The 25,921-nt window shown below is 46.3% G+C and overlaps 1 protein-coding gene across 1 annotated transcript in view; it reads right to left on the bottom strand.

Moving 5' to 3' along the window:
- TPO (thyroid peroxidase) overlaps window positions 1-25,921 on the bottom strand; it is a gene marked incomplete at its 3' end in the record, with an annotated part of 59,725 nt that overhangs the window by 9,657 nt on the left and 24,147 nt on the right. Inside the window, exons 6-15 of the mRNA XM_084792936.1 lie at window positions 20,961-21,090; window positions 18,452-18,658; window positions 17,632-18,132; window positions 14,922-15,180; window positions 13,261-13,431; window positions 9,959-10,196; window positions 7,664-7,872; window positions 6,177-6,347; window positions 3,667-3,798; window positions 640-739 (exon numbers count right to left, since the gene is read on the bottom strand). Of these exons, the coding sequence (XP_084649062.1) occupies window positions 640-739; window positions 3,667-3,798; window positions 6,177-6,347; window positions 7,664-7,872; window positions 9,959-10,196; window positions 13,261-13,431; window positions 14,922-15,180; window positions 17,632-18,132; window positions 18,452-18,658; window positions 20,961-21,090 (2,118 nt within the window). The remainder of the gene's footprint in view (window positions 1-639; window positions 740-3,666; window positions 3,799-6,176; window positions 6,348-7,663; window positions 7,873-9,958; window positions 10,197-13,260; window positions 13,432-14,921; window positions 15,181-17,631; window positions 18,133-18,451; window positions 18,659-20,960; window positions 21,091-25,921) is intronic.

The following is a 25,921-nucleotide window of genomic DNA, read 5'->3' as shown; positions in this document are numbered from 1 at the left end:
CTTAGGAAAGAATGCTGTGGATATAAAGGAAAATCTGTCTTCCAGAGGCAGGATGGGGAGAGAAAAAAGAAGGGAAAGGTGAAAGATAAATGTGGGGTAGGGAGAGCAGGAGGAAAGAAAGATGGGTGGGAGAAAACCTGAATTCAGGCTGGTGGTCACTGTGGGCACAGACTTGGGGTCCTTGTTAACTGCTTAGTGGAAGATCTGTCATAGTGCCCCAGTTTCCTGGAAAACTGGAAGCATGCCCATCCTCCAGTTTATCCTGTTATCTTAGAGGATAATCTTGCTTACTGGGACACCATAGCTGCATCCTGACTGGTTCTCATGACACGTTATAAAGCCCTGCCACAGTGGTTGGTGGGTAGTAACTGCCTCATCTGGCCACTACTCTGACCATACAACCAGTTATGAGCATGACCTTGGTCTTTCTGCTGAATAAGATCAGCTCTCTTCTGCCCCTACATCACCTGATCCACCCTTATTACCTAAATCACACCCAATAGTCTAGTCTGCTATACAGCGCCTGTGATAAGTAAGACTGGGGTTTCAACATCCTTCGTAATAAGGGAGCTTGGGAAGAGCCACACCCACAAGAGTGGAAACAGCCTGGGTAGGAAATAAGCAGGAGGAAGAACTTACCATCTGCAAATTACAGTCCAGGTGAGACTGGCCAAACCACCAATGAGGAGTGCGCCCAGTGCGATGGACACCCAGGATGCTTGGGGTAGCCTGCCAGAATCTGTACAGAGGACACGGGTCAGCAGATCTAACCAAGCATGGCCACATCCCTACCTGGCTGGCTTCTAGCACAACTCTGGGGGACTCTGCCGGATAAGGGTGAAGTCTGACTTCCTGATAGCCATTCATGCTTGATCTATGAAGGCAGACTCCCTTTTCTTAGTGGGGTTCTCACTCTACCTGATCTGGTAACCCCAGATTTTGAAAGAAGTATCACATAGCCCTCAGGAGAGATTAAAAGCCCCACCATTTCCTGATAAGGAACTTGACAAGCAAGCACAGGGAATTCTTCAAAATACCACACCCTATGCTGAGCAGATCCTAGCCTAGAGCAAATGACCTTTAATTGTACCTAGAAGACATCCCCTCAGGCATAGGATAATTAAGTACGGCTTTTTCCTTCTTATAATAGGACCTCCCCTCCCCCAACACTCCCCCACCCTCCCAGTCCCCCACCCCCAGTTGAGCTAGAGTTACTATATAGAAATGAGGTACCGTACCACTGTATGTATATTAAGTATCCTGGCACTCTTAGGCCTATGGAATCAGACACATTTACACTCAAAACCCCTCCCCACTGCCCAAGGTTTATAAATAAAAGCTGGCTGGCTGGGGTGCTCACTTGCTCTCTGGCTTGTCATTCTTCCACCATGACCATCTGAGACTTCCTTTATGCCAGGAGGGGGTCAGGGGGAGGGGGGAACTGCCAGTGGATGCCCAGTGGTCAGGCAGCAATGGTGGAACTGCCTTTGCAGCCACTGGGGCTTGCTCCATCACTGACCCTGCCTTGGTGCTGACCCCACATGATGCACCACCAGACCTGTGTCCTACCAAACCTGCCTGCCAGCAGGTTTCAGACATCTGCCTGCTTCTGCACTTGGCATAGCTGCTCAAACAAGGAGCTGTAACACTTGGTATTGTCATGGCCTTGTAGAACTCCCAAGTCTCCACGGCCTTTTGAGACCTGCAGTCTCATTAAAAAATGAGCTAAGCTGTGATACCCTGTACAAAACTCATTTTCCACCTCTAACCTGTCCTAGTGCCTAGGCTATGAGCTTCACCCTAAAGCACTGATCTAGCTGCCCCTAAGCGAGAAATGTTCTTGTCTGGGGGCAAGCAGTGCCTGGATCAGCCCCCCAGAAATGGGACCCAGGCCCTCCCAACCTCCCTGCCCCCAGATGCGGGACAGATGCAAACTTTTCAGATAATATGCCTTACCTCCAGTGAATTGTAGGTAGGGAGAGCTGGCAGGAACTGGCCCTTTAACTGGGAGATAGGCTCAGGTCTAGTGACCGCCACAGTTGGTAGGGCTGGGACGGGGATGTTCTTCCTTTCTCAACTAGGACAGTAAGCTTCCTAAATGAACTTCTTGAGGCCCCTAAAGGACTCAGATGGGACAGGACTGTGGGCACCTGAAGAACATGGCACTGTCTTCATATGCATTTTGGGATTTGCAAAGATTGTGAGATGCAGCTGGGGTCCAGGAAGGCAGACTGTAGCTCTGTGCAGTTAGAGCTTTTGGGAGGATCTGGAGACAGATGGCAAGTTTCCCAGTGACCTTCCCCATATAGAGATGAATCAAACCATTCATTGTAAATTAGCAAAGGGCAGAACCCTTGGACCAGTCTAGCCAGGGGCCTGCAACATCTGGACTCTCCTGTCAGTTGTCTACCACTGGCTCCCTGGCATTGTTAGAAATCACCCAGCAGAATGCTGGTTTTTAAATGTCACATACTGTGTCCATCACTGGGAAAGGTGCCACATCAGTAAAGCAATGAGAACAGTCCCAGCAGGAGGCTGCAGGAGCTGGGTCAATGCTGGCTAGGGAAGATCCTGCGTGAGAGGAGACAGTGGAGACCTGCTAGCTTAGACTGGATTTGCAACTGGGACTTGCACCCCAGCTGTTCTCTCTTCTAGAATCTAAAAGCTCTCAGAGTTTGACCCTCTTGGAAGCTGAGGACACTAGCATTTTTTAAAGTTTCTTAATGTTGACTCATGAGGTTTAAATTTGGCAGTGTTCCAATTAAAAACAATTTAGATGGATTCCACATTCTACCTGGCTTCTTTCCTAGGCACTGACTTACCAAGACCTCTCTGTCCTTGCCCAGTACAAATTTAGCATTCCATTAGGCCACCTACTATGCCTCTGCCTGCATGTGACTGTAGACTCTCAAAACTTGGCTTGTGCACCCTGCTCTACTCTGAGACCTTTGTGCAGGGTGCAAAACCTCCACACATTTGTCACTCTGGAATGACTTGAAGATTAATTTCAGCCCTGGTTAAGACCTCAGCCCCACACATTCAAGGGCCATTGCTCTTCTTGCTTGTTTCTGGAGTGTGTGCTATGTGGTGCTAACACATCAAATGAAGAAATTCTGTCCTCAACACCTCTCTGGCTTCAGTGCTAAGCATTCAGAGAGGAATTCTGAAGACGACCTGGGCCAAGCATTAGAATTGCCGACGGGTGCCCTTTAGCTGAGTGACAGCATCTGGAGCTTTATTCTGGGCCCTTGGATCTGTCTCATGGGGTGACAGGAGCTTTGCAATGTTTCTGGGCCTACAGGGAATTAGCGTACTGACTTTGGTGCCTCGTGGCTCACCTTGGTAGGCTTCCTTCTGAATTAGCTTTCCTGAATTTACAACTATAAATGTGGGCAGAGGCGGCCTCCCATTCTGCTCTACACGTTCTGAAGCAAGATTTACATCTAAAAGACATCTCAGGTACACTATTGAAAGTTGTCAGGGTGTCATTCCATGAATTTCTCCACAATCACATTGTTCTCCTGCCACTAGGCAGGGGGAGCCTCAGTTTGGCACACCCTCAAAGAACATCCCTAAAGTCTAAGGACTCAAACAAGATATATATATATATATATATATATAATTTCAAAGAAACTGGTCAACGGACAAGGCAAGGAAGATACTCACCTATACAGGTCTTCTCATCCTCACCTAGCACGTAGGGGTCTGTGCACACACATCGGAAGCTTCCCTTGGTGTTCTTGCACTTTGCAGAGGGATGGCAAGGTGGGTGTGTCAGGTCTACACACTCATTAACATCTGCAGGACAGTGCACAGTCAGTAGTAGGGGAAAAAGACCTGTGTCCTCAGCACCTTAGAGCAGACCTTTCCTGGGCCAGCTACCACCCAGGCCCACCCTTGCTATCAAGAACATTGTGGCTATGTCCTTAACTTTAGAAATCCAGGAACTGGTGAAGTGAAAAGCCAAATAAAAACAGCTGAAGGGTGTGGACTGGGGACAAAAAGTAATTTCTATGACATAAAATTGTTGAGTGGAAGCAGGAAGGATGTGCTGCTCTTAAGAGTTCATCAGAGAGGAGCCTTGTGAACCGTTATGTCAGCTCATATTGAGTAAGGTCAGTGGTCCACCCAAGCATACTGAGAACATGCAGAATTTCCCTTAGCTAAGCTTTCCTTTAAAGGCATAAGTCCTAAAACAAAGAGCCTGAGTGAGTATGTCAAAGTTCAGGTTTTCAGACAAAATGAATTAAGGTATCCAAGCTCAGGGCACACACTACCAAGGGCTGATCAGCCATAGAACATCACTGTGCCAAACCCCGAGGGTCACGCCCTAGTGAGACACTGCCAGTAGGGAGGACCAGCAATCCTAGTCAAGTGAGCATTCCTTAAGGTTCCAGGTTTGTCATAATGTTACTGAAGATTAACTACAGAATGTGATGATTCAGAGTGATCAAAGGACCAGTTGTCAGAAGCAAAATATGCACACAGATGTTGCCACTTCATAGAACATCTGGGTTTCTGTCGCTCTATCATAGGCATTCTGTCTTCTAGCAGGGAATTTCTGATGGTGTTCTCAGTGATAAAAATCCTTTGTCTTGTTCCCTGGCTTACTATTGCTCATGATTAGACCCAAACTGGAGTTGGCGGTCTGTCAGCTCTGGGCCTTCACAACCCACATTCCACTGGCACAAATCTGGGAGAGTGGAAGTGTTGGTTTACATCCAGATTTCCAGCCTAGGTTGGAGTTTTCTTGCTGTAGCTTCCATCTCTTACATGGTGGGTTTCAGATCCATTGATTCCTGGGCAGCTCACCTTGCTGCCAGCCATTTTCCTAACCATGCTTCCTCTCTTCCTTGTCCTGTTTTCTTAGACTACAGTTATGCACTGGGGGAACCCGACATGACTATCTGCCATGGCATGCAGAACACGGGAGTCAGCCATGGCCAAGGCTGAGACTTGACTTTCTGCCTCTTTCCTAATGAGGGTTTAGAAGTGATGAGCATTGCAACCCTTCAAGAACAAAGCATTGCAGCTTTCACAATTGAAATGAACTGTTCATCCTTGTGGCAAAGGATATGTAAACTAATGTTCACCCTCAGAGGTGCTCAGAGGTGTCTGGCATGTTGACAGTGCTCTGCAGAGTCATACCCCCTTTCCATAGCTCTTAAAAAAGACAAAAATTTTTGCATTTTATCTCTTCAAACCAGCCAAGTTCTTTCATGACATCACCTCTGTATTCAAAGACTTTGCTAACTATATCCCACAGCCAGCAGGCCACGGAAGGCTGCCTCTGGCAATCCACTCCTTCTGTGGGACCACCTGGTATGCAGGGACTTCCATTCAGGAGGCTCTCAATCATGTGACTGATGAACACTGAGAAAAGATATGCTGTCTAAAAGCAGGCCTCCCCGTGCCTTCTCTCCCTGCTCCCTGCCCCCTGCAGAAGCACTGCTCACAGGAGGCAGATGTCAAGGAAAACAGAAGATGTAAGCTACTGGAACAGTAGGCTCATTGGCAAGGAACTGGAGGCCAGGTGCAGCCTTTCCCACAGACTTGTCTCTGCAGACAAAACCCAGGACTCAAGCTCTTCCACCAGAGGCTGAGAACCTTGCCAACTTTCTAAGCATCTTGGGCGATCCCTACTCAGCACAGTCACAAGAGAGAGGCAGGTGGAGGAAGCCAGGGGATGCCTTACAGCAGGACCTGAGAGTGCCTGTTTCCTTCTGCTTTCCTATTAGTGGCCATGAGAAGGATTCAGAAGTGAGTCCCTGATCCTGCGGAGGCCAAGAACATAGCTGGGAAGGAGATGCTCAAGAGGGTGGGGATGTGGGGGTGATAGTTGTGGGTCTTTCTATGGGTGTGTGGAGTGAGCGCCTTCTGTTACTTCATCTGTGGAATGGGCTCTGTAAGTTCTTTCCACAACCTGTCTAGAACTAATTGGCTCCTTTTCTTCTTCTTGCCTAAATCACCACGAGTCCAGATTTGATGTGACTGTCTCCATGTTTTGCCATCTGGGGAAAGCAATGAAGTGTAGCTAACAGAGGGAGATTCTTCTCTTTGTGTGCCAGAACCTGTGGTCAGAATAGTGTTTTGGTGAAGGCTCTGATACTCTCCACTGGGAAATACAGATTGTTTTGTAGTTGCTGTTAACCACCACACCATGTGACACCACTGACCTTTACAGACAGGAGGCTCTGAGTCCCATCCGTCCTCGGTGCATGTGACCTGCTCTTGGCCTTGCAGCTTGTATCCATGGAGACAGGAATACACCAGTACCAGCTTCCCAGACTCTTCACAGTGCACAAAGTTCCCATTGTCCACCTTGTCTGGGAAGACACACTTGTCGTCTGTGGAATGTTGAAGGTCACAGTGCAGTGAAGCCACATGAGGGAAGCCACAAGAAAGAGTCTAGACCAGCACCCCTGCTGTGGGCTGAGCTGCACCCCTCAATCAAAACTTCATGCTGTGTGTGTGTGTGTGTGTGTGTGTGTGTGTGTGTGTGTGTGTGTAGCACTACATTTGGAGATAGAGACTGCAGAGAGGTTTCCTTGGTCATTTCTTGGTCTGGGATGAAAGTTGTCAATAGGTTTGTATGTCTGTCTCTCTCTATGGGCATGTACAGCATGCATCCCTCTGTTTCTTTTGGCAAGTGGGTCCCAGGCCCTGGAGACATGCCTGCCATGTCGCTAATTCTTCAGCTCCCACTTGCAGCCAAGTCTTAACATGGCACAAAACTGATGTCATAGTTAAAGAATAAACACTTTTTGGAGTTGAGAACATTCCTCAGTGTGAAGGTCAGAATTAGGATATCCAAAGCCCATCTAAATCCTGGCTGGATATTGCTATGTCCGCAATCCTAGCACAGGAGGCAAAGACAAAGAATTCTCAGAGCCACCTGGCTAGCCAGACCAGCGAGTTTTAGGATCAGTGGGAGAGCCTGCATCAATAAAGTAAGATGAAGACAGATCAAGAACACTCAACGTCAACTCAGGCATCCAGATGCATGTGCACACAGGTGTGTACCCAAACACATGAAAATATGAATCCACACAGCATACATGTGCCACACATATACATATACGTACAGGCAAAAATAATAAATCTCTTGTGTCAGTGGTAATACATGAGATAGAATTTAGTCTCTACTCAGCATGTGTGGAACTAAAACCAAGGTGAGAACAGTTACTTTGCTAATTACACCTCAGGAATTTGTAGGGCTCTGCTCAGTCTCACATTTGCTCTATTTAGCCAAATGCCAGGCACTGCATGCTCATAAATGAGAGCTCATCTGCTGCTTCTCACCCAGGAGGACTGAGCCAGTAGGATCCCAGGAGGCTCTGTACTCACAGGGGCCAGAACTCCATAGTACTGTTTGACTCTTCATGAGCATAGAGCCCATGACAGAGGAGGAGAACCTGGGGGTTGCCAGCGCCAAGGCCCAGCAGCTACCAAGCACCGAGTGTGAACCTGGTCGGGGCTCAGGTCTGTCAACTGTTGCAGACTTAGCTCTCACTGCACTACCTCAATGTACTACCATTCTTCAGGAGAAGACAAGGCTTGGCCTCACCAGTACTTTCTCAGCAGCGCGGCTTTAAAATCAGCCTCTTTGAGAGGCTACGCCAGCTTCAGTGTCATGATAAAATAACAAGTGGCTCAGAGTCACCTTGTGGAAAGTTCTCTCTCCACACTTCGAGGTCCATGCTAGGAATGTCTTCACAGGACTCAAAGTCCTGGGGGAATTTTCCAGTACGGAAGGCATCCACAGGTACCCTGGTGAGGCCAGTGTTGTCACAGATGACTCGAGGTAGTGAGTGCTTTTCCAGTTCTTGCCTCTGGGCGTCTGTGAAGACATGGCTGTTCTCCCACCAAAACCTGCACAGGAGAGGACATGTGAGTGGGGGTGTATTACTTCTGTTCCCTCATGTCCTCAGTACCCTTATAAGGCAGGCTATCAGAGGGTAGCCATAGCACCTAGTGTCTGTGAGAACCAGACATTGTGGACACGGAAGAGAAAAGGAAGGGATGAGGCTATCTGTGGGATGGGCCATCTGTAGGACAGTGTGAGCTGGCCTACTTGTAAAAGAATGGCTACAGTAAGTCTGTATGGGTATACCCCTGCCTCAGAAACAAATGAGGCAACAGCAAAGTCAGCCACACGAAGAAGTGTTAGTCAGCCCAACAACCAAGTGTTGTTCTTGTTCTTACCTGAGGACCAGGGTCACCCGAGAGAAAAAAAATAATGTTAGTTCTTCTCAGAATATCCATATCATGGACAAAGCTCCCATTTTTCCACATCCCTTTACACTATAAAGAATGTCTCCACTGGAGGGGACAGGAACTGCACAAGAAGACCAACAGAGCCAACAAATCTGGGCCCAGGGGCACTGGCGGAGACTGGTGCGCCAAACATGGACCATGCATGGAGAGCACCTAGCCCCTCACCCCACTCAGATATATCTTACAGGCAGCTCAGTCTCCATATGGGTCCCCTGTTAAAGGGAGCAGGACTGCCCCTGCCATGGACTCTGTTGCTTGCTCTTTGATCACTTCCTCCTGGCGAGGCGCCTTACCATGACACAGAGGAAGAGGATGCAGGCAGTCCTGAGGAGACTTGATAGGCTGGAGTCAGTTGTTAAGGGAGAAGGGCTCCCCCTCTCTGAGGACTAAGGGGATGAGAATAAAGGGGAAGAGGAAGGGAGGGTGAGACCAAGAGGAGACGAGGGAGGGGGCTATGATTGGGATGTAAAGTGAATAAATTGTAAAAAATAAATTTAAAGTTAAAAAAAAAAAAAAAAGGATGTCTCCAGCAGGGCATGGTGGCCCACACCTTTAATCCCAACACTCAGGAGGCAGAAGGCGGCAGATTTCAGTGAGTTCAAAGCCAGCCTGGTGGACAAAGTGAGTCCAAGACAACCAAAGCTACACAGAGAAACTTTGTCTTGAAAAAGCAAAACCAAAAACAAACAAACAAACAAAAAAACAAAAAACAAAAACAAAGAATGTCTCCATTCCTACTTGGGAACACATTCCGTTAGAATGTGAGAAGGAGATGAAATCTGCAAAAGGACCACAAATGACCTTAGAAAGCACTAGAAGGAGTCTCCTCTCTATCAGTTGGTCGACTGACGTCTTGCTTTTTGGAGACATCCAGTCATAAACACTAGAGTGAAAAATCACAGCATCACTCCAAGCATCTGGCAGAGGCTCTTGGACTTTGCCATTGAACCTGACCCAAGGGTCATGTCATACTCAAGGGAGTCCAGGAAATGATCTGCCTCCCAAGTTTGTGTCTTCTAGTGTCCTAATTATGTCAAGACACATGATTTTTTCTAAAAACACAGTTTCAAGGGAGATAAAAACCTCTAGGATTTCTTTCATGTGTCTTAGCTGTGTGAATGCTTTACCATGCCCTGGCCACCATCTGGTATCAGACCATGAGGTATGACATATTAAGCCCTTACTTGTCAATCCTCCTCTGCGTGCATAAAGTTCAAAATTCTAGGCTGAAATGGAGGAAGGAGCAAGTGCAAGGGCAGGCATGCCCCTCAACCAACTGTGTGGGGCTGGAGGTGGAGGCATGGTAGGGAAGTGGGAGTGAGTCTATTCAGCTGAACACTGCTCCTTGGCACCAGCAAGGGTGCACATTTGCATTAAGGCAGGTCCATTTGTCCAGTGTCAACAGTGTCAGCGAGTGGCCAAAGATGGAAGTTGAAGATTGTCACTGTTCGAGCTTTGTTTCATGCTTTCTCATCTACATGGCTAGAAATATGAGAAAACAATAGTCATGTTTCTAAGTGGTCCTTCTGTTTGGTGACAACATTGTTTTATAGTCAGAGATATGTTTGAGAGCAAACCTGGCCAGGGTCATGTAAGCCCTAGAGCCCAGATCTAGCTGTTTCATACAAGACTAATGTGGAACACTGTGTTATGCGTAGAGTGCTTTGCCACAGGCTCTTACCTGTCCCCATCCCTCAGGGCCTTCATCTGCTTCCCAATGATACATGCAAACAGAGGACCAGTGCGGGCCCCCAGCAAGAACTTTTCAGCCAGGCCTCCCAACCAGACGTCTATGTTGTCTGCATGCTTGTACAAGTCCACTATCTTGTTGACCATGCTTCTGTTAGTAATGACCTTGTTCAGCTCAGCTGGTGTCTCCAGGCGTGACAAGCCACAGAACTCTCTCCATTCATTGTAGCCTGCACAAGAGAGAGAGGGGGCAGGTGTGTTTTTACAAGGACTTAAGTTTCACCAGTCAACCCATGGATTCTGCTGACCCCTGGAAGCCAGGGTTGCAGAGATGTAGTCCTAGCTGCTAATTCTGGCTACACGGTGACCATGTTATTGCAGCATGACATTCAGCTTTATGGAGGTCAACAGGACAGACCACGTAGCACAGGCTTGAGGGTATATACTTACAAAGAGGATATTTTGGGATGGATTGGAATTAGAACTATGACAATGGGTCACACCCTCTTCAGAGCTGTTGATGCTCCAGAAGGACACTGGAAGCTCATGGAGAATAAAAGCATACCAGGACGCACGCACGCACGCACGCACACGCACACACACACACGTACACATACACATACATATGCATGTAAGCACACAATTATTTATACACTCTCACCTCTCTCATACACATAAACACACTCAAAAACATAGACATTCATTTATACACACACTCACAAACACAGATATATTCTCTTATAGACACACTCAAAGACACACTCTCTTATACACACAAACTCACTCAAGATATTTTCTTATACACATACACACACTCTTATAAACAGACATAAACACATACTCTCTTATACAGATACACTCACAGACACATACTTTGTCTTACACAAATATAAACACACTCTCTTCTGCACACACACACACACACACACATATACACAAGACAACACACATACATACTCACAGATACATACTTTATTGTAACATACATACTTTTATTATACATACTGACTCACAAACCACACTCTCTCTTACATAGGCATACACTCATATACACACACAGACACAGTGTACATGATACACACACATACACACACTCACACACACAGACACACAAACAGGGAATACACATACGTACATGCCTATCTTCCCTTGTCTGATTGTCTCTAATATTGTAGATTATCTGCCTGTTTGAGAGTGATTTCAGCCCTGGCATCACAGCTCCAGCATCTCGCATTCCTCAGTGTGCCTACATGCAGTGCTCAGGCTTTGCTGGGTTGCTTTCTTCACTTGATATATGATATGATTTTATAGTACCCTCCTTATTCACAGCCTGCCACAGACTCCATTATGAGGCACTCAGCAGGCTGCACAGTTCTTTGTCACTCCCTTCGCCTGCCCATTCTGCCATCTCTATTCCATCAGAGTCTGCCTCGCGCTATTTCCACTGCCTTCTGCACCTAGACACTTAGCAACACACAGAGAGCTGGACTGAGGACCAGGCCAGGTCTCCACAGAGCTGACAAGGCATTAATGGGATAAAAACTTTGGGGGCTCATGGTGAGCCCCATGTGTTGATAGCATAGCATCTAAATAAATGATCACGCATCTCCTGGGTGGTCTCAGAAGGGCTGCTGGAGTGCTAAGAGCCTTGCTGAGCCATTGAATGGGGGCTGGGCACATCCAGCTCCAGGGAACAACACAGAGGCATCAGGTTACTTTAAACAGAAGCCAAAGTGAAGAAGAATCACTGATGAGATTGAAAATCTGTGCTTTGGAATCCTGCCATCTGATGGTATTGATGGTGGCTTGGTGATAGCGACTCCCTCCATTCAGATGCAGGAGAAGCCAGTGTCTGTTTTATGCAGCTGTGTGTTTGGTGTGTGTGTGTGTGTGTGTGTGTGTGTGTGTGTGTGTGTGTGTGTGTGTGTATTTATATTTGATGCAGCCAAGCATCATACCACCTTTTTCCAGAGCTAGGGCTCCCGATCTTCCTGACCAACAAGACTGCCCTCCCTCAACTCTGTGTGCTGTTCACAGCTGGACCTGGTGAGTGGTAACTCACTGAGAAGTCCCCCATTTGTTCTATAATCCCAGATGGGTCATCTCAGTATCTCTCTCAGGAGCCATCTAGCAAGATGACAACTTCCTCCTCTCCTGTCTTCCCACTCCTGACAAGTCCCATAGCATTCTGACTACATCCCGGACTACTTTAGGACAGACCCTCACAGGTCCTGTAATCTCATGACAAGCAACATAAAGTCAGTGCATCTGATTTGTATAAAAACATATAGTCCCACAGAGGTTGGGGAATATAGCAGTTACTTCATTAAATATCCACTTAAATGATCATGTACTTTTAGGATAACTGAAGCACAAAGAGTAAATGAATTACACTCAAAATTTGGGAGAGATATTTCCCAGGGACCCTAAGCTTCAGATATATGCTTCCATAGCCCCCCAAAGCAAAAGTGCCTAGAGGTCAGCAGTTAGGAAGCCAGCACATGTGTGGCCTCCTAACACATGCAGAAGGGGTCCTTTCTATAACTTCCCAGGATACACTTGCTCTCCAAATCCAAGTTGCTACAGTCCCTATGAAGGCTGCAGTAAGGGATGAGTGACACAGAAGAATGGCACCAGCTGTGCCCTGTAGTCAGAGCTTCAGAACAGCAGCCAGGGTAAAAGCAGCTGCACCTATGGCCTTTTCTGATGCAGAGGACACTGGCCACCGGCCCTGTGATTGGGCCACTGGGTTAGACAAGGCATCGATGTGGTACTTCCTGGGGAACCCTAGTGTTCTGCAGATGTCTGTGGTGGTGGTGGGGGGACTCCATCAGGGTCCTGGGGGAGACTGCAATTTTGTAGTTGGATGTCCTTCACAGACTGTGGTGTGTCCCCAGGGAGTACAGGGAAACACATCAGAAAAGACATTGCAAGCCCAAATCACAGACAGAGACACAGACTCTTCTGGTGACCTTGCATGGGTCAGGGGGCGGTAGTCTACTACACACAGGTATGTAGTTAGTTACAGGCCTGGTAAGTATCTTCAATCCCAGCTACTTGGGAGGCTGTAGCAGAGGGATCATGAGTTTGAAGTTAGTCTGAGCTACATAGCAAAACCTCATCTAAAGACACAGAAACCAGCCAACTAATCCAACAAACGAAACACACAAATCCATTCCTTTGAAGCTGGCAGTGCAATAGGTTTGTGGGTGCATTTCACTTCACACCAGACACTGACCGCATATCCCTTCCTTCTGTGCACACTGAGCTATCCCATCTAGAGATACGGCAAACCTGGTAAGCCATGGTCCCGGCCCCTCTGCAAGTTCAGTGATGCTAGATCCAAGGTGCCGGCGTTCGACAACACAAAGAGCCTCTCCGTCAGCTCCTCATTCATCAGCTGCTCCTGGACCTGCAGCTTGGCTGGCCTTGCCAGGAGGCCTCTTACTATTGGATCCAAACCACCTGAAAAACATCACACATGAGTTAGAGGTGCTCTTAGGTCCCTGATGAGTTCTGGGAACAAGGGACAGATTCTCGGTTGTAGTGTGTGTTTATTCTTAAACATCTGTGCATCTCCACCAAATTACCTTATGCAATCCCAAATCTTTCTAGGTTCCTTAGGACACTGCCATTATTGGCAACTGTGTGCCGAGGATGCACCTTCAGCACCTCAGGGACTAGCCATAAGCAGGGCCACATTACTCAGATTTATTATTATTTATTGTCCAGCAGCAGAATGTTGAGAGTCGAATGAAATATTCACTGCCCTTCAGTGTCTGGGGCAGGAAGATGTGGCCTGGTCTGGCAAACTCTCAGTTTCTCAAGGACCTTGCTCTGTCACCCACTGAAGCCTGGGGCATCCTCACAGAAGGCCCCAAAGGAAGCAAACCAGCCGTTTCTAAGGTCTTAGCCATAGCTGCATGAATCCAGAATTACATGAGGAACCATTTGCCTTAGGTTTCTCCTACTCTCCAATGGCAAATGCATAATAGGAAGACCCCAAACCTCTCCCCTCATGATTTGCATGAAAGCAACTTGATTATCAGTAATGAGGGAGCATACTGTTAGCCACCATCCTCTCTATCATCCAACCTGTCCCTGCAACCCCTTTCTACACAGCATAGACATTATCAGAGGGACAGGAAGAACCTGGGGGGGAAGAAACAGAAAGGGAAACTGGGGGGAACACATGAAAGCAATCCTCCACAGGAGAACCAGAGAACTACAGTTTTTTTGTTTGTTTGTTTTTCAGCTTCCAGCATCCTGCAGCTCACAGGGAGCAGGTCTAGTGCTTAGTGCTTAAGAAATGACAGCACCGTCTATACAGTATGACCACCAGGCTACATTTACCTCTGTCCACCAACACAAAGAGAGCTCACTGCCCCTGGATAATCTATCCTGAGCACCGAAGTGCTCCACACAGGAGTCAAGGCTTTTCTCACCAACATTTCACCTTTTAAAAACTTTGAACATTGGACTGGTGGGGTGGCTCAGTCAGTAACACGTGGTGCAAGGCAAACACACGAACCCAAGTTTGCTCTTTAGGACCCAAGGGAATAATGTGTTGGATGTGATGGTGTGTGCTCATATTTTTGCTGTTGGGGAGGCAAAGACAGGAATCCTGTGGCTTGCTGTTCAGCCAGTCTAGCTTAATTGGTGAACTTCAGGCCAATGCAAGACCTTTTCTCAAAGGAAGTAGATTGCTTCCGCAAGGATGACATCCAAGGTTATCCTTTAGCCTCTGTACACACATGCACTCAAACACACATAATCATACATACATACATACATTCATACATACATATGGGAAAAAGGCTTTGAATTCACTTATCCCCTCTAAATACTAACAGATTAGATAGCATTCACCTAAGCAGCCAGCATGGACGGTGAAGGCTCATGCTGGGTCCCTGGCTTGTGCTTAGCTACAGCAGTAGATGAGGAGGATGGAATACCTTCCTGGATAAGCCTCCAGGGCCTGAAGAAGACGTCATGTAGCTGCAGCCTGGGGAGGTCTGTGTGGTCCTGGAAGTCAGTGTTTAGCCTTCTCACCAGTGGATGGACTGTGGCATGGCCAAAGCGGAAGGCAGCCGTAGAGAAGATGTTGGACACGGTAGGGTTCACAGTGGGGTCATAGCCTTCGTAGGGGCCCACATACTGTCCGAAGGCATCAGGACCCAGGATCTTGGGGATATAATCCCTCATGGTGATGATCTATAGAGAGGGAGGCAGGTGTTCTCTGAGCAGGGAAAGTTCTCAGCAAAGAGATGCCTGCAGGCCAGTGGAAGGTTAGCGATTAAGCAATAGGGAGGAATTCTGCCTAGGCATCCTATGATAGAACATCATGGGGTTGGTGAGCCTCCCAAAGGAGAACACAGCCCACGGACACAGGGAGAGGTGTGGGAGAGGACATGACCATCAGGTAAGAGCACAACCCACAAGAATGTAAAAAAAGAAAAAATAAAAATACAAGTAGAGAAGACACACTAGATTGAGGAGTACAACACAGAAATCTGAGAGAATCTTTCCCATTCATTGAGGCTGTTACTCCCCTATTGAGAATAAGCCTCTGGATGGTTAATGTCCAGGTCAGTTATGATCTTCAGATATGCAGAATTAAACCTTCTATTTTACAGCTACTGGGCTTGTTTAGGACATACCAAATGACTCACACCTCAAATATTACTAAGGAGAAACATGGAAACAGGGGCCTCACCCATCTCTGCACTTTCATACATGCAAATGGTCAGTTGTGGACCTGTGTGTAGCGGCTCCTTGGGCCTTCCCTGGTTGAGTGGCCAACCCTCACTTAGACTGTATGAACTCTAAAGGAGGTGGCAGGGAGAGACTCCTGGGATGATTCCTGAGACTTCTCCCTTTGTAGAAACTTCATGCATATTCATGAGGCACCTACACTTGCCAGCACATTCTAGCTGCTAGGAAAGAAGGAGGGAGCAACCGGGTCTAAATGCCTGTCCCCGTGAAGCTTATGTTCAGAGAAGGGGAAATACAACAAACAAACAACAAAAACCAGACTGACATCCACCTTTGGCCAGGCCTGGAAGTCATGACCAGGGAAAGAATCATCACAGATTCATTTCCCAGGCCAGCTTTGGGGTTGGGGGTTCCAGTCACCATGAACTGACACCTCCACTCTACACAAGGAAATCAGTATCTGGCCAGCTCTTTGAAAATGTCAGGGCTGTGAGGCTCATGGTCATGTTAAAAAGAGACTATACGGATTGTTTTGGTTCTACCCTCATAGATACTGTTGTGAGGTTCTGTTAGGGATACCCACAGTGATTAAAACAACAAAAGAAAATACCTGTTTATATATGCCTGCCAAGCAAGGTAATAGCTGCTCCATGCAGCATTTTTTACTCAGAGTTTATTATAAGCCTCAGTTTCAAAGTCCGTATATATCATTTCTAATTTCTTATTTAACCCAGCACAACATAGACACACACAGACATGTGGATATAAATGGACAGTCACAAACACAGTCCAGTAGAGAATCATACAAATAAAATAGATGCACAGCACAATTCAAACTCACAGAGGCAAATACCGAGCACAGATGCAGTATACATAAATAATGCACATGATTCCTTAACCAGAGCCAACAGACAGCCAATGTGCACCTCTGTGTACACACAGGTCCTGGAGTGTTTGGCCACTGCTGTGGGGTTGGTAAAGGTTCTAGCCCCTAATGCCTCCTGTCTTCGTGTCCTCTAGATGAGCATATCCTCCTTTCCCTGCGACTCACAGGCTAATGCCTGCTCCTCAGGTACCCGAGGCGCTGGTAGGTCAGGTCCTCCAGGCTGCTTCTTCAACTATGCACTGGAGGACAGCACTCTCTTCCTATTCTGTTAGGCAAGATTGAAGGCATCTTCCAATAGGGTGTCTGGGAGGACACAAGGGTGATGCCAAGGGCCCAGCACAGAGCTTGTTCTAACCTGTCACTGGAAGATGGTTAGTACAGAGCAAAGCAATGCGATCCTCCATAACAGCCCAGGGAGAATGTGGAGTCAGTTCTGTGTGTGTGTGTGTGTGTGTGTGTGTGTGTGTGTGTGTGTGTGTGTTTTCTAGTATGATTTTTCCCTGTCACACAACTGATAAGTGACCAACAGGAATCTCCACTAAAGATCTACAACCTGACTCTTAGTTTAGTTTGACAGAATGATCAGGATCTCCATTATTACGAAAACACAAACAAACCAGAATTCAGCTGCGTGCCCTCCTCACAGGGCTGCTGTTAAGAGTATTAGGAGCCTGTTTGGCTCTGTGACTTGCAAGTACCAGGTAGCAGCCAATGAAGGGACCCATGACTGCTGGGCACAGTTGTGGATGCAGGAGGTCTGTGGCTTTACGGTGACCCAGTGCTTGGACAATAGAACCACAGAGAGCTTCCTGGTACTAGGATCACTTTGCTCACACATACTTGTGCTTTGGAGGTCCCCACTTGAGTATCCCAAAGAGATGCTGTCAGAATCTCAGAAAACCCATGGTCATCCTCCTGGAAGCCACTGCTAAGCCTCTGGTGTCCCTGTCTAATACACCCCTGGGGTGCTCACAGTGGCCTTGCGGACATAGCCTAGGGGCACCCAGTTGCTCGTGTCTGTACTGCCCATCTCCCATTTCCCACCTGTCCACAGAGGCACACACCTGGTGCAGTGCTCCCACCACCTTTCGAGCCTCCTGGTAGGCAGTGTCGGCGCTCCAGTGTACGTTGATGGCCTTGAAAGCAGCAGCCAGGCGGTTGTGCTCACGCAGCCACAAGGTGTGTAGTGCTGCCAGGGCAGGGACCTCACTAGCCCGGCCATCGCCGGCCAGGAAGCAGGGCGCACGGGTGGCGCGTGGAGCACTAGGCTCTGGAGCACAGGCAGCGGATGCGAAGGGCAGGTAGGCACGGCCACTGTCTAAGTGGCGAGTGTTGACGCGCAGCAGGCCCTCGGAGCTGCTCCAGTTGCGCAGCTGCTTCTCAATGCCTGGCGAGCTGCCATACACAGTGGATGCATCAAGGAAGGACGTCAAGCCATTCATCTGCTGCCTCGGATTGGCTGCAGACAGGTTGCCAAAGAGTGCTCCCTGGTCTCCAGTGCCACAGGCCGCTGAGGAGCGGTAGAAAGGCAAGCAAGCAGTGGTCCCTGAGGAGTTCGAGGGAAGCTATGGCAAAGGGGAGACTGGATGTCACTTCGGGCTCTTGGGCCCTTTTAGAATGTTAAATCAAAATACATTTGTATTGATTAAATAATATAGAGTAAGGGGTAATAATTATTGCTGAATGACCATCCCTGGTTTAGAGCATGCACATGTCAAAATGGTGTTCTACCCAAGAGTTCATTGAGTATCCAAGGAGCATATGCAGGAAGCTCCTGGGGACAGGACATGGAAAGGAGATGTATGAATTTATTTCATGTCTTTCTGTTTAAATTTTAAAAGGCATGTGTTGTTTAATACTTGATGAAGAGGTTTGGAAAGTTACCTGAATGGGGAAGCAGGGATTTTGGTTCTCACAGGTCAGCTGGCAGTCAACACCTCCCCAGAAGGCTGTCGTGCTGGTGCTCTGTGGTGTGAGAGCGATGTCATGGTCGATGTACTGTCCCCATACTGACAGGAAATCAGAGTACTGGTCATCTTCTGTCACAGCCTCATTGGAAACTTGAATGAGGTGCCTTGTCACCTCCCGTACCTGGGTAAAGAGAATAGCTTGCAACACTGTAGTTAGGCTGCACCCTGGCCAATAACGGAGACCTCCTCGGGGTCTTAAATTCATGAGGAGGCTCTAGACAGACAGGAGAAGACCCGTCTGTCACTGCAGACATGATGTCAGGAGCCAAGATGGAAGACAGACACATTGGGGTTTGGAAAAGATTAGGGGTCTTTTAGGGCACTTCTCAGAGCCTTAGGAAGTGCATGTAATGTCTGTAAGTGGACAGAAAGCTATCACTTCCCAGGTCATTGTGGAAAGTATGTGAAGAACATAGAGCCGACGTGCAGGATTTGGTACTAACAGAATTGTCTGGCTGATCTCCTCACAGTTTGGGAGCAGCCATTCCCTCTTTGCTCCCTTTCTTCCTCTTTTTCCCTAGGATAGCCGAAGCTGCCACCATGGCTGTTAGGAAGGTGTATTTGGATAACAGGAAGCAGGTTTCCTTATCACAGGTTGATTATCTTCTTCCACTATAGATTCCAGGGCATAAACATTAGCTTGCATGGCAAGTGCTTTTACCATTTCACCAGCCACAGGTTAACATGGAGGAGAATTTGTTCCCAGGTGGGTCAGGCTTATAACCTCTCCCTATATGACTTGAGTGACTTACAATGGTAAGATGTGGGTTGGACATTAGGCCTTGGATACTGTGATAGAAGTGGGGACATGTGGTGTGCGTGTGTGTGTGTGTGTGTGTGTGTGTGTGTGTGTGTGTGTACCATAAAGTAGATTATAATAGACAGAATAACAGCCTGCATATGTCTGCTTTATAATATATAACCTGAATGTGTGGTTAGATCAAAGACTGTGGGATACAGAGATTATTCCAGTTTTCCAGGTATATGCACTCTGGTCACATGGGTCTTTAAATTTTGAGAGCCTTCTTGACTATTGTCAGAGAGTTGTGACTTGGGGTGGAAGTTATGGAGAGCTACCACATTGTAGACTTTGGTAGAGGAGCCATAGAGTAAGAGTTTGTGTAGCTTTTTGAACTTAGGAAAAAAATGTGATGCTCAGGAGATAGTCAGTGGTAAAAGCGCCTGCCTTGTATTGCATGTGCATGGCATTGGACCTGAACCTTAGCACCCCATCCATACACAGATGCAGAAAAGGCAAGGAGATGGATTTGCCCCCAAGGACTTCTACAAGGGCACAGTCCTGAGACACCTTGACTTTAGACACGTTAGACTTTTTGGGCTGCAGAACTGAAATGTTAAATATTCATATTAGTATGAGCCTCTAACATTGTATTAATGTTAGAAAAAAATCAAGAAATGAAAAGGCTACATGTAAACATAGGTGAGTGCGGATTCTTGTAAATAGTAAGAATGTATAAACAAACACAAAATTGTAGATTCTTAGTATCATTATAGAGCTCAGATCAGAAGACCTCAGGATTTGAACTGGTCCAATGTCAAATATACAAGAGGCAAGAGAAACATCTGGGGCATGTTAAGGCTGGACAGGAGTACCATGCTTTCTCAGTGAACCTTGGCACCCAACTCCACCCATTGGTCCTCTCCAACTGCTAGAAACACTTGGCTATCTCACTGAAAAGACACCTGAAAAACTGCCTATGTCAGGAGTAAGTCTCGCTTGGAGAACTCTGTGAGAGTAAAGGCGTCAATCCCAGCACACTGTGTTAGCTCCTCTCTTCAGGCTCTGATTTTTCCCTACATTGTGCTGAGGACCTGCTCCTGCATTTTGAGAACTCTCTTTTGGAATGTGGCATGAAAACAAATACTGGCTTATCCTTTGATGTGAAGAGCCAAACTCGGGCCAGAATGGACCATGTTTTGATGAAGTAGCTCAGTGGACCCAATGGCACATGTTGAAGCAAAGGGCAAATAGGAAATGAATACATTTCCTGAGAAATGTGTCTCTGGTAGTAAAACAGGACCCAGCACCTGCACATACATAGTGTGTGTGAGTGAATTCATCAGTGAAGTCATGTCATTGCTCAACCTCGTCTTCCACCCGATGAACAGGAGAACTTAATTGAGAATATTAAAGTGCTTATCAAGAGGAGAGATGTAAAATTAGATGGCAGTGACTTTAAATCTCAGTTGTTCTCCTCACTCACTAAGTGTGGCTAACTTTCAGAACCTCATCCATAGGTGTTATACCCTAGGGCTCCACCTTCTTAAGGAGTCTGGGAACAGAGGGGGCTGTTTGAATCCCAGTAGTTGCCTATTACCCTTCAATAGGGTGTGGGGAGTATGTTAGCAGTATACAAAACCCGTTCCTGTCTTGTTGGAGTAGATTGTAAATGAGTACCAACCGGGGGAAGGGGGAAGCCATGGTATAAGAAATTAGGGTTCCAGCCTCTGGGCTGACTGAAGCCATCTTCATAGAGAGGAGGCAGCCATCTTGCTAGGGCTGTGTTGGAGGCTCCCCATCTCGGGTGATCTCTGTGGAGACAGATGAAGGGATGTGTTTGAGATGGAAGAGAATAAAGAAATGTTGGGGGTCTAAATACAGTATACCTCACTCAAGATGATGCACCAAGATGGCATCTCCAAGTCTCTAGGTAGCTCCTATTGGCTGATCCTCCTGATGAATTTCCCTGGGCTTGTGGAGGGAACTGACTGCTAGGACCTCAGGCTGTAACCTTTCTGAGTGGGACTCCTACCTCAAGGATCAGCCTGCTGGTCGCCTCATCACACTGTCAGACATCTCTTCAAAGTAGGGTACTCATCTTTCTAGAATGTACTATGGGGACAGATATTTGGGACATTCAAAGGGACTATTTGAAATATTGTAATATTTAAACACCTTTAATCAAGACACATCCAGGGCCCCTGTGCTTATCATGATGATGGTATTTGTACTAGAAATAAGGTGCTTAGGAAATGAGTAGAAGTGAGAGGAACATCTAGGGGACACATATTAATAGGTACACTTGAATTAAAAATACAATTAGGCCTTTTCCTGAGTTAATTGCTTTGACTTAAGAATGAACCCATCACCAAAGCTAAAGGGGTATGTCTTCTACACCCAAATAGATCTGTGATTTTATTCTTTAGTCAAAGCATAGTTGGCAGAAATATACTTAAGGCCCATGTTAAAGCAAAGGTGTATTGATGGATTTTTTACTGATTTCCCAAGCTGCTTCTGAGGATGTGAGGGACAGCGCCTCTAAGCCAAAGGCAAAAGGGGATAGTTAGATGTTGTTTGATACTTTCTGCCACCTTCTCCAGAAGCTGAGAAATTGCAATGTTAATGACTGGCTACTCATCCCAGTGAAAAGCAGATACGTTCCAAGTTTTGTTTCAGTAGAACCACCACCTGGCTTTTGTTGTTTTGTGATAAATCAACACATGTTTTGTTTTGAGATGGCCTCACGTAGCCCAGACAGACTGAATTCATTATAGATGACCTTGAACTTCTGACCCTTTTGCCTCCACCTCCTATCATTACAAGCATGTATTATCATGTCCATGTGCAATGTACGTGGTGTTGACACTTGGACCCAGAGCTTCGTGCATGCTAGGCAAGCACTCTGCAAACTGTGCTGCCTCCTCAGACCCAATAGGCAATTTTCATGAAAGTTCATTAGTGTGTTCATTTTCTTGTGTATCTCAGAAAGAATTTTGAAACCCGATTCATATTTTGTAATAAAACTTCTGTTCTTGGCTACAAGTTCACATGTACAAGGTTCTCCAGGTTCCTTTACTGAAGAGGAGAAAGTTGGTCACTGTCCATCTTGTGCCTCATCAGAGGGAACTGAGATCAGTGACTCAGTCTGAGTCATGAGAGAGGGAGGAATCAATTAGAAAGTGTGGAAGAGTTAGAGGTGGGTGGGTAACTATTGTATATGGCCTGAGAGGTCACAGAGAGGGGAATCTGAAAGAAATACCTGGGAATTTGATTTTGAAACTTTTGATCTGCAGCCCTGCCAGGGAAGCAGGGAAGCTACCTGCAGAACATCACCTCTGCTTCTGCTCCTCCAGATCCAATGCCCAGTCACACCCCAGCTCTCCAGCAGACCACCTGCTGCAGACTGCCTTTCCTCTCTGACCCCATCTCCTACAGATCAGGAAGACCTTCTCCTCCAACCCTCCCTTCCGACTCATCCCGCTATCCCAGCCTCCTACTCCAGCTGCCTCTCCCTGCTAACCCACAGGCCACTCCTGCCAGGGAAGCAGGCAGGCTGACTGCAGCTCTTCCCCTCTCCTTCCTCCTTCAGATCCAATTCCCCAGTTCCATCCCCAGCTCTATGGCAGATCTTCTGAGGTGACCTCTCTTCACCCACTGCTTTCCTCCTGCTGTGAACCCTTTCAGGCCCCTCCCTGGCTTATCCCCATCCCTAAGTGTTAGCTCCCAATACCCAGAAACACATTTTACCTGGAACCCCAGGTGGCCACACCTATCAGGTACACAGAAAATTTCCCACCAGACAACACACAGTTAACACACTCTCCTAAAATCCAGAGAGGAAACAAAAACCAAGGAACAAACACCCACCCAACCAAGACAAGGCCAGATATCAGCACCTAGAACTATAATTTTCCCAACCCCAGGTGCCTATACGCCAGCGTAAAAACACAATCGGTAATGTTAACAATAAAAAACCCCTGACACAAAGCATCCAGGAAGTCTGGGACACCATGAATAGACCAAATCTAAGAATAATAGGAATAGAGGAAGGAAAAAAGAAAACCAGGTCAAAGGCCCAGAAAATATTTTCAACAAAATCATCCAAGAAAAAAATGTCTAACCTAAAGAAAGAAATGCCTATGAAAGTGTAATAAACATACAGAACACCAAATAGATTGGACCAGAAAAGAAAGTCCCTTCAGCACATAATAATCAAGACACTAAAAATACAGAACAAAGAAAGAAAGGTAAAAGCTGCAAAGGGAAAAAGGCCAAGTAACATACAAAGGGAGACCTATTAGAATTATACCTGTCCTTTGTTAGATGTAGGGTTGGTGAAGATCTTTTCCCAGTCTGTAGGCTGTCGCTTTGTTCTGTTGACAGTGTCTCCTGCCTTACAGAAGCTTCTCAGCCTCATGAGGTCCCATTTGTTAATTGTTGACCTTAAGGCCAGGGCTGTTGAAGTTCTGTTCTGTTCATGAAGTTGTCTCCTGTGCCAATGAGTTCCAGGCTCTTCCCTACTTTTTCTTCTAACAGATTTGGTGTCTCTGGTTTTATATTGATGTCTTTAATCTACTTGGCTTGAGTTTTGTGCATGGTGATAAATATGGATGTACTTGCATTTTTCTACATGTAGACATCCAGTTAGACCAGGAAAATATATAAAGAGCACAAGAAATTAAATACCACTAAACCAAATAACCCAATTAAGAAATAGGGCTCAGAATTAAACAGAGATTTCTCAATAGAGGAATATCAAATGCTGAGAAACACTTAAAGAAATGCTCAACGTCCTTAGTCATCAGAGAAATTCAAGTCAAAACGACTATGAGATTCCATCTTACACCCATCAGAATGGCTAAGATAAAAAACTCAAGTGACAGCACATGCTGGCAAAGATGTGGAGAAAGGGGATCACTCTTTCTTTGCTGGTGCGAGTGTAAACTCATAGAAACACTTTGGAAATCAATCTGGTGCCTTATTAGAAAACTGGGAATAGGGCTATCTCAAGACCCAGCTATTCCATTCCTTGGAATATACCCAAAAGATGCTCCACCACACAACAAGGACATTTGCTCAATCATATTCATAGCAGCCTTACTCGTAATAGCCAGAACCTGGAAACAACCTAGATGTCCCTCAGTCGAAGAATGGATAAAGAAACTGTGGTACATTTACACTATGGAATACTACTCAGCTATTAAAAACAAGGAAATCCTGAAATTTATGGGCAAATGGATAGAACTAGAAATGATCATCTTGAGTGAGTTAACTCAGAAGCAGAAAGACTCACATGGTATATACTCACTTATAATTGGACACTAGCCCTAAAAGGATGTCCCCATGAAAGTCTTCACTTAGCAGGAGAATGGGATAGATGCAGGGACTTCCTATTGGGACTCTGGGTAGGAGAAGTATGGGAGAATGGGGAAATAGAAGGATCCAGAGGGTCCTAGAAACGGACAAGAAGACCATCAAGGCTGGTGGATGTGGATCCAGGGAGGTCTGCTCAAACTACTGTACCAACCAAGGACAATGCATATAGTAAACCTAGAACGCCTCTTCAGATCTAGCCAATGGACAGCACATTCTCCATAGTTGTGTGGAGAGCAAGGATTGACTGTGACATGAACTCTGATTCTATATTATTGACCACTGCCCCTTGGTGGGGAGGCCTGGTGGCACTCAGAGAGAGGATAATCAGGCTACCAGGATGAGACTTGATAGGCTGTGACCTATCAAGTGGGGAAAGAGGTCCCTTTTGGTCACAGACCTAGGGGAGGGGAATAGGGTGAAAGAGGGAGGAAGGGAGAAATGGGAAGATACATATGAGGGGATAGTAATTGATATGTAATCTGAATAAATTAATTTAAAAAAAAGAATTATACCTGTCTTCTCAATGGAGCCTCTAAACACCACAAGGGCCTGAGAGGATGTGCTACAGACTCTAAGATACAACAGATACCAGCCCAGACTAATATACTCAGCAAAACTTTCAATTACCATAAATGGAGAAGTAAGACATTCCATGGTAAAACCAACTTTAAGCAATATTTATCTACAAGTCCAGCCCCACAGACAGTGCTACAAGGAGAACTCCAATATAGGAAGGTTACCTATAGAAAAGTTACCTATAACTATGAAAATACAGAAAATAAAGAATCTCATACCTGTAAAATCAAAAGAAGGGATGCACACACCAAGACCACTACCACCAACAACCAAATAATAGGCATCAACAATCATTGGTCATTGATATCTTTCAATAGCAATGGACTCATTTTCCAGTAAAAAGAATTATTAAAACATTAACAGAATGGGTGTGAAGACAGGATCCCACATTCTGCTGCATCCAGGAAACACACTTCATCATTAATGATAGGCATTACCTTAAGGTAAAGGGTTGGAAAAAGATATTCCAAACAAATGGACCTAAGAAGGAAGCTGGTAGAGCTATTTTAATATCTAACAAATTAGACTTCAAGCCAAAAATATCAAAAGAGATAGGAAAGGACACTTTTGTACTCATCAAAAGAAAAATCCACTGAGATGATATTTCAATTCTTAACATCTATGCCTAAACACAGAGTTACCAAAGTTTTCAAAAGAAACAACACTACAGCTTAAATTACATTCTGACCC

This window comes from Acomys minous (genome assembly GCF_964271855.1).
Source record: "Acomys minous genome assembly, chromosome: 8".
Classification (NCBI taxonomy): Eukaryota; Metazoa; Chordata; class Mammalia; order Rodentia; family Muridae; genus Acomys; species Acomys minous.
This window is presented reverse-complemented; position numbering and strand designations above follow the sequence as displayed.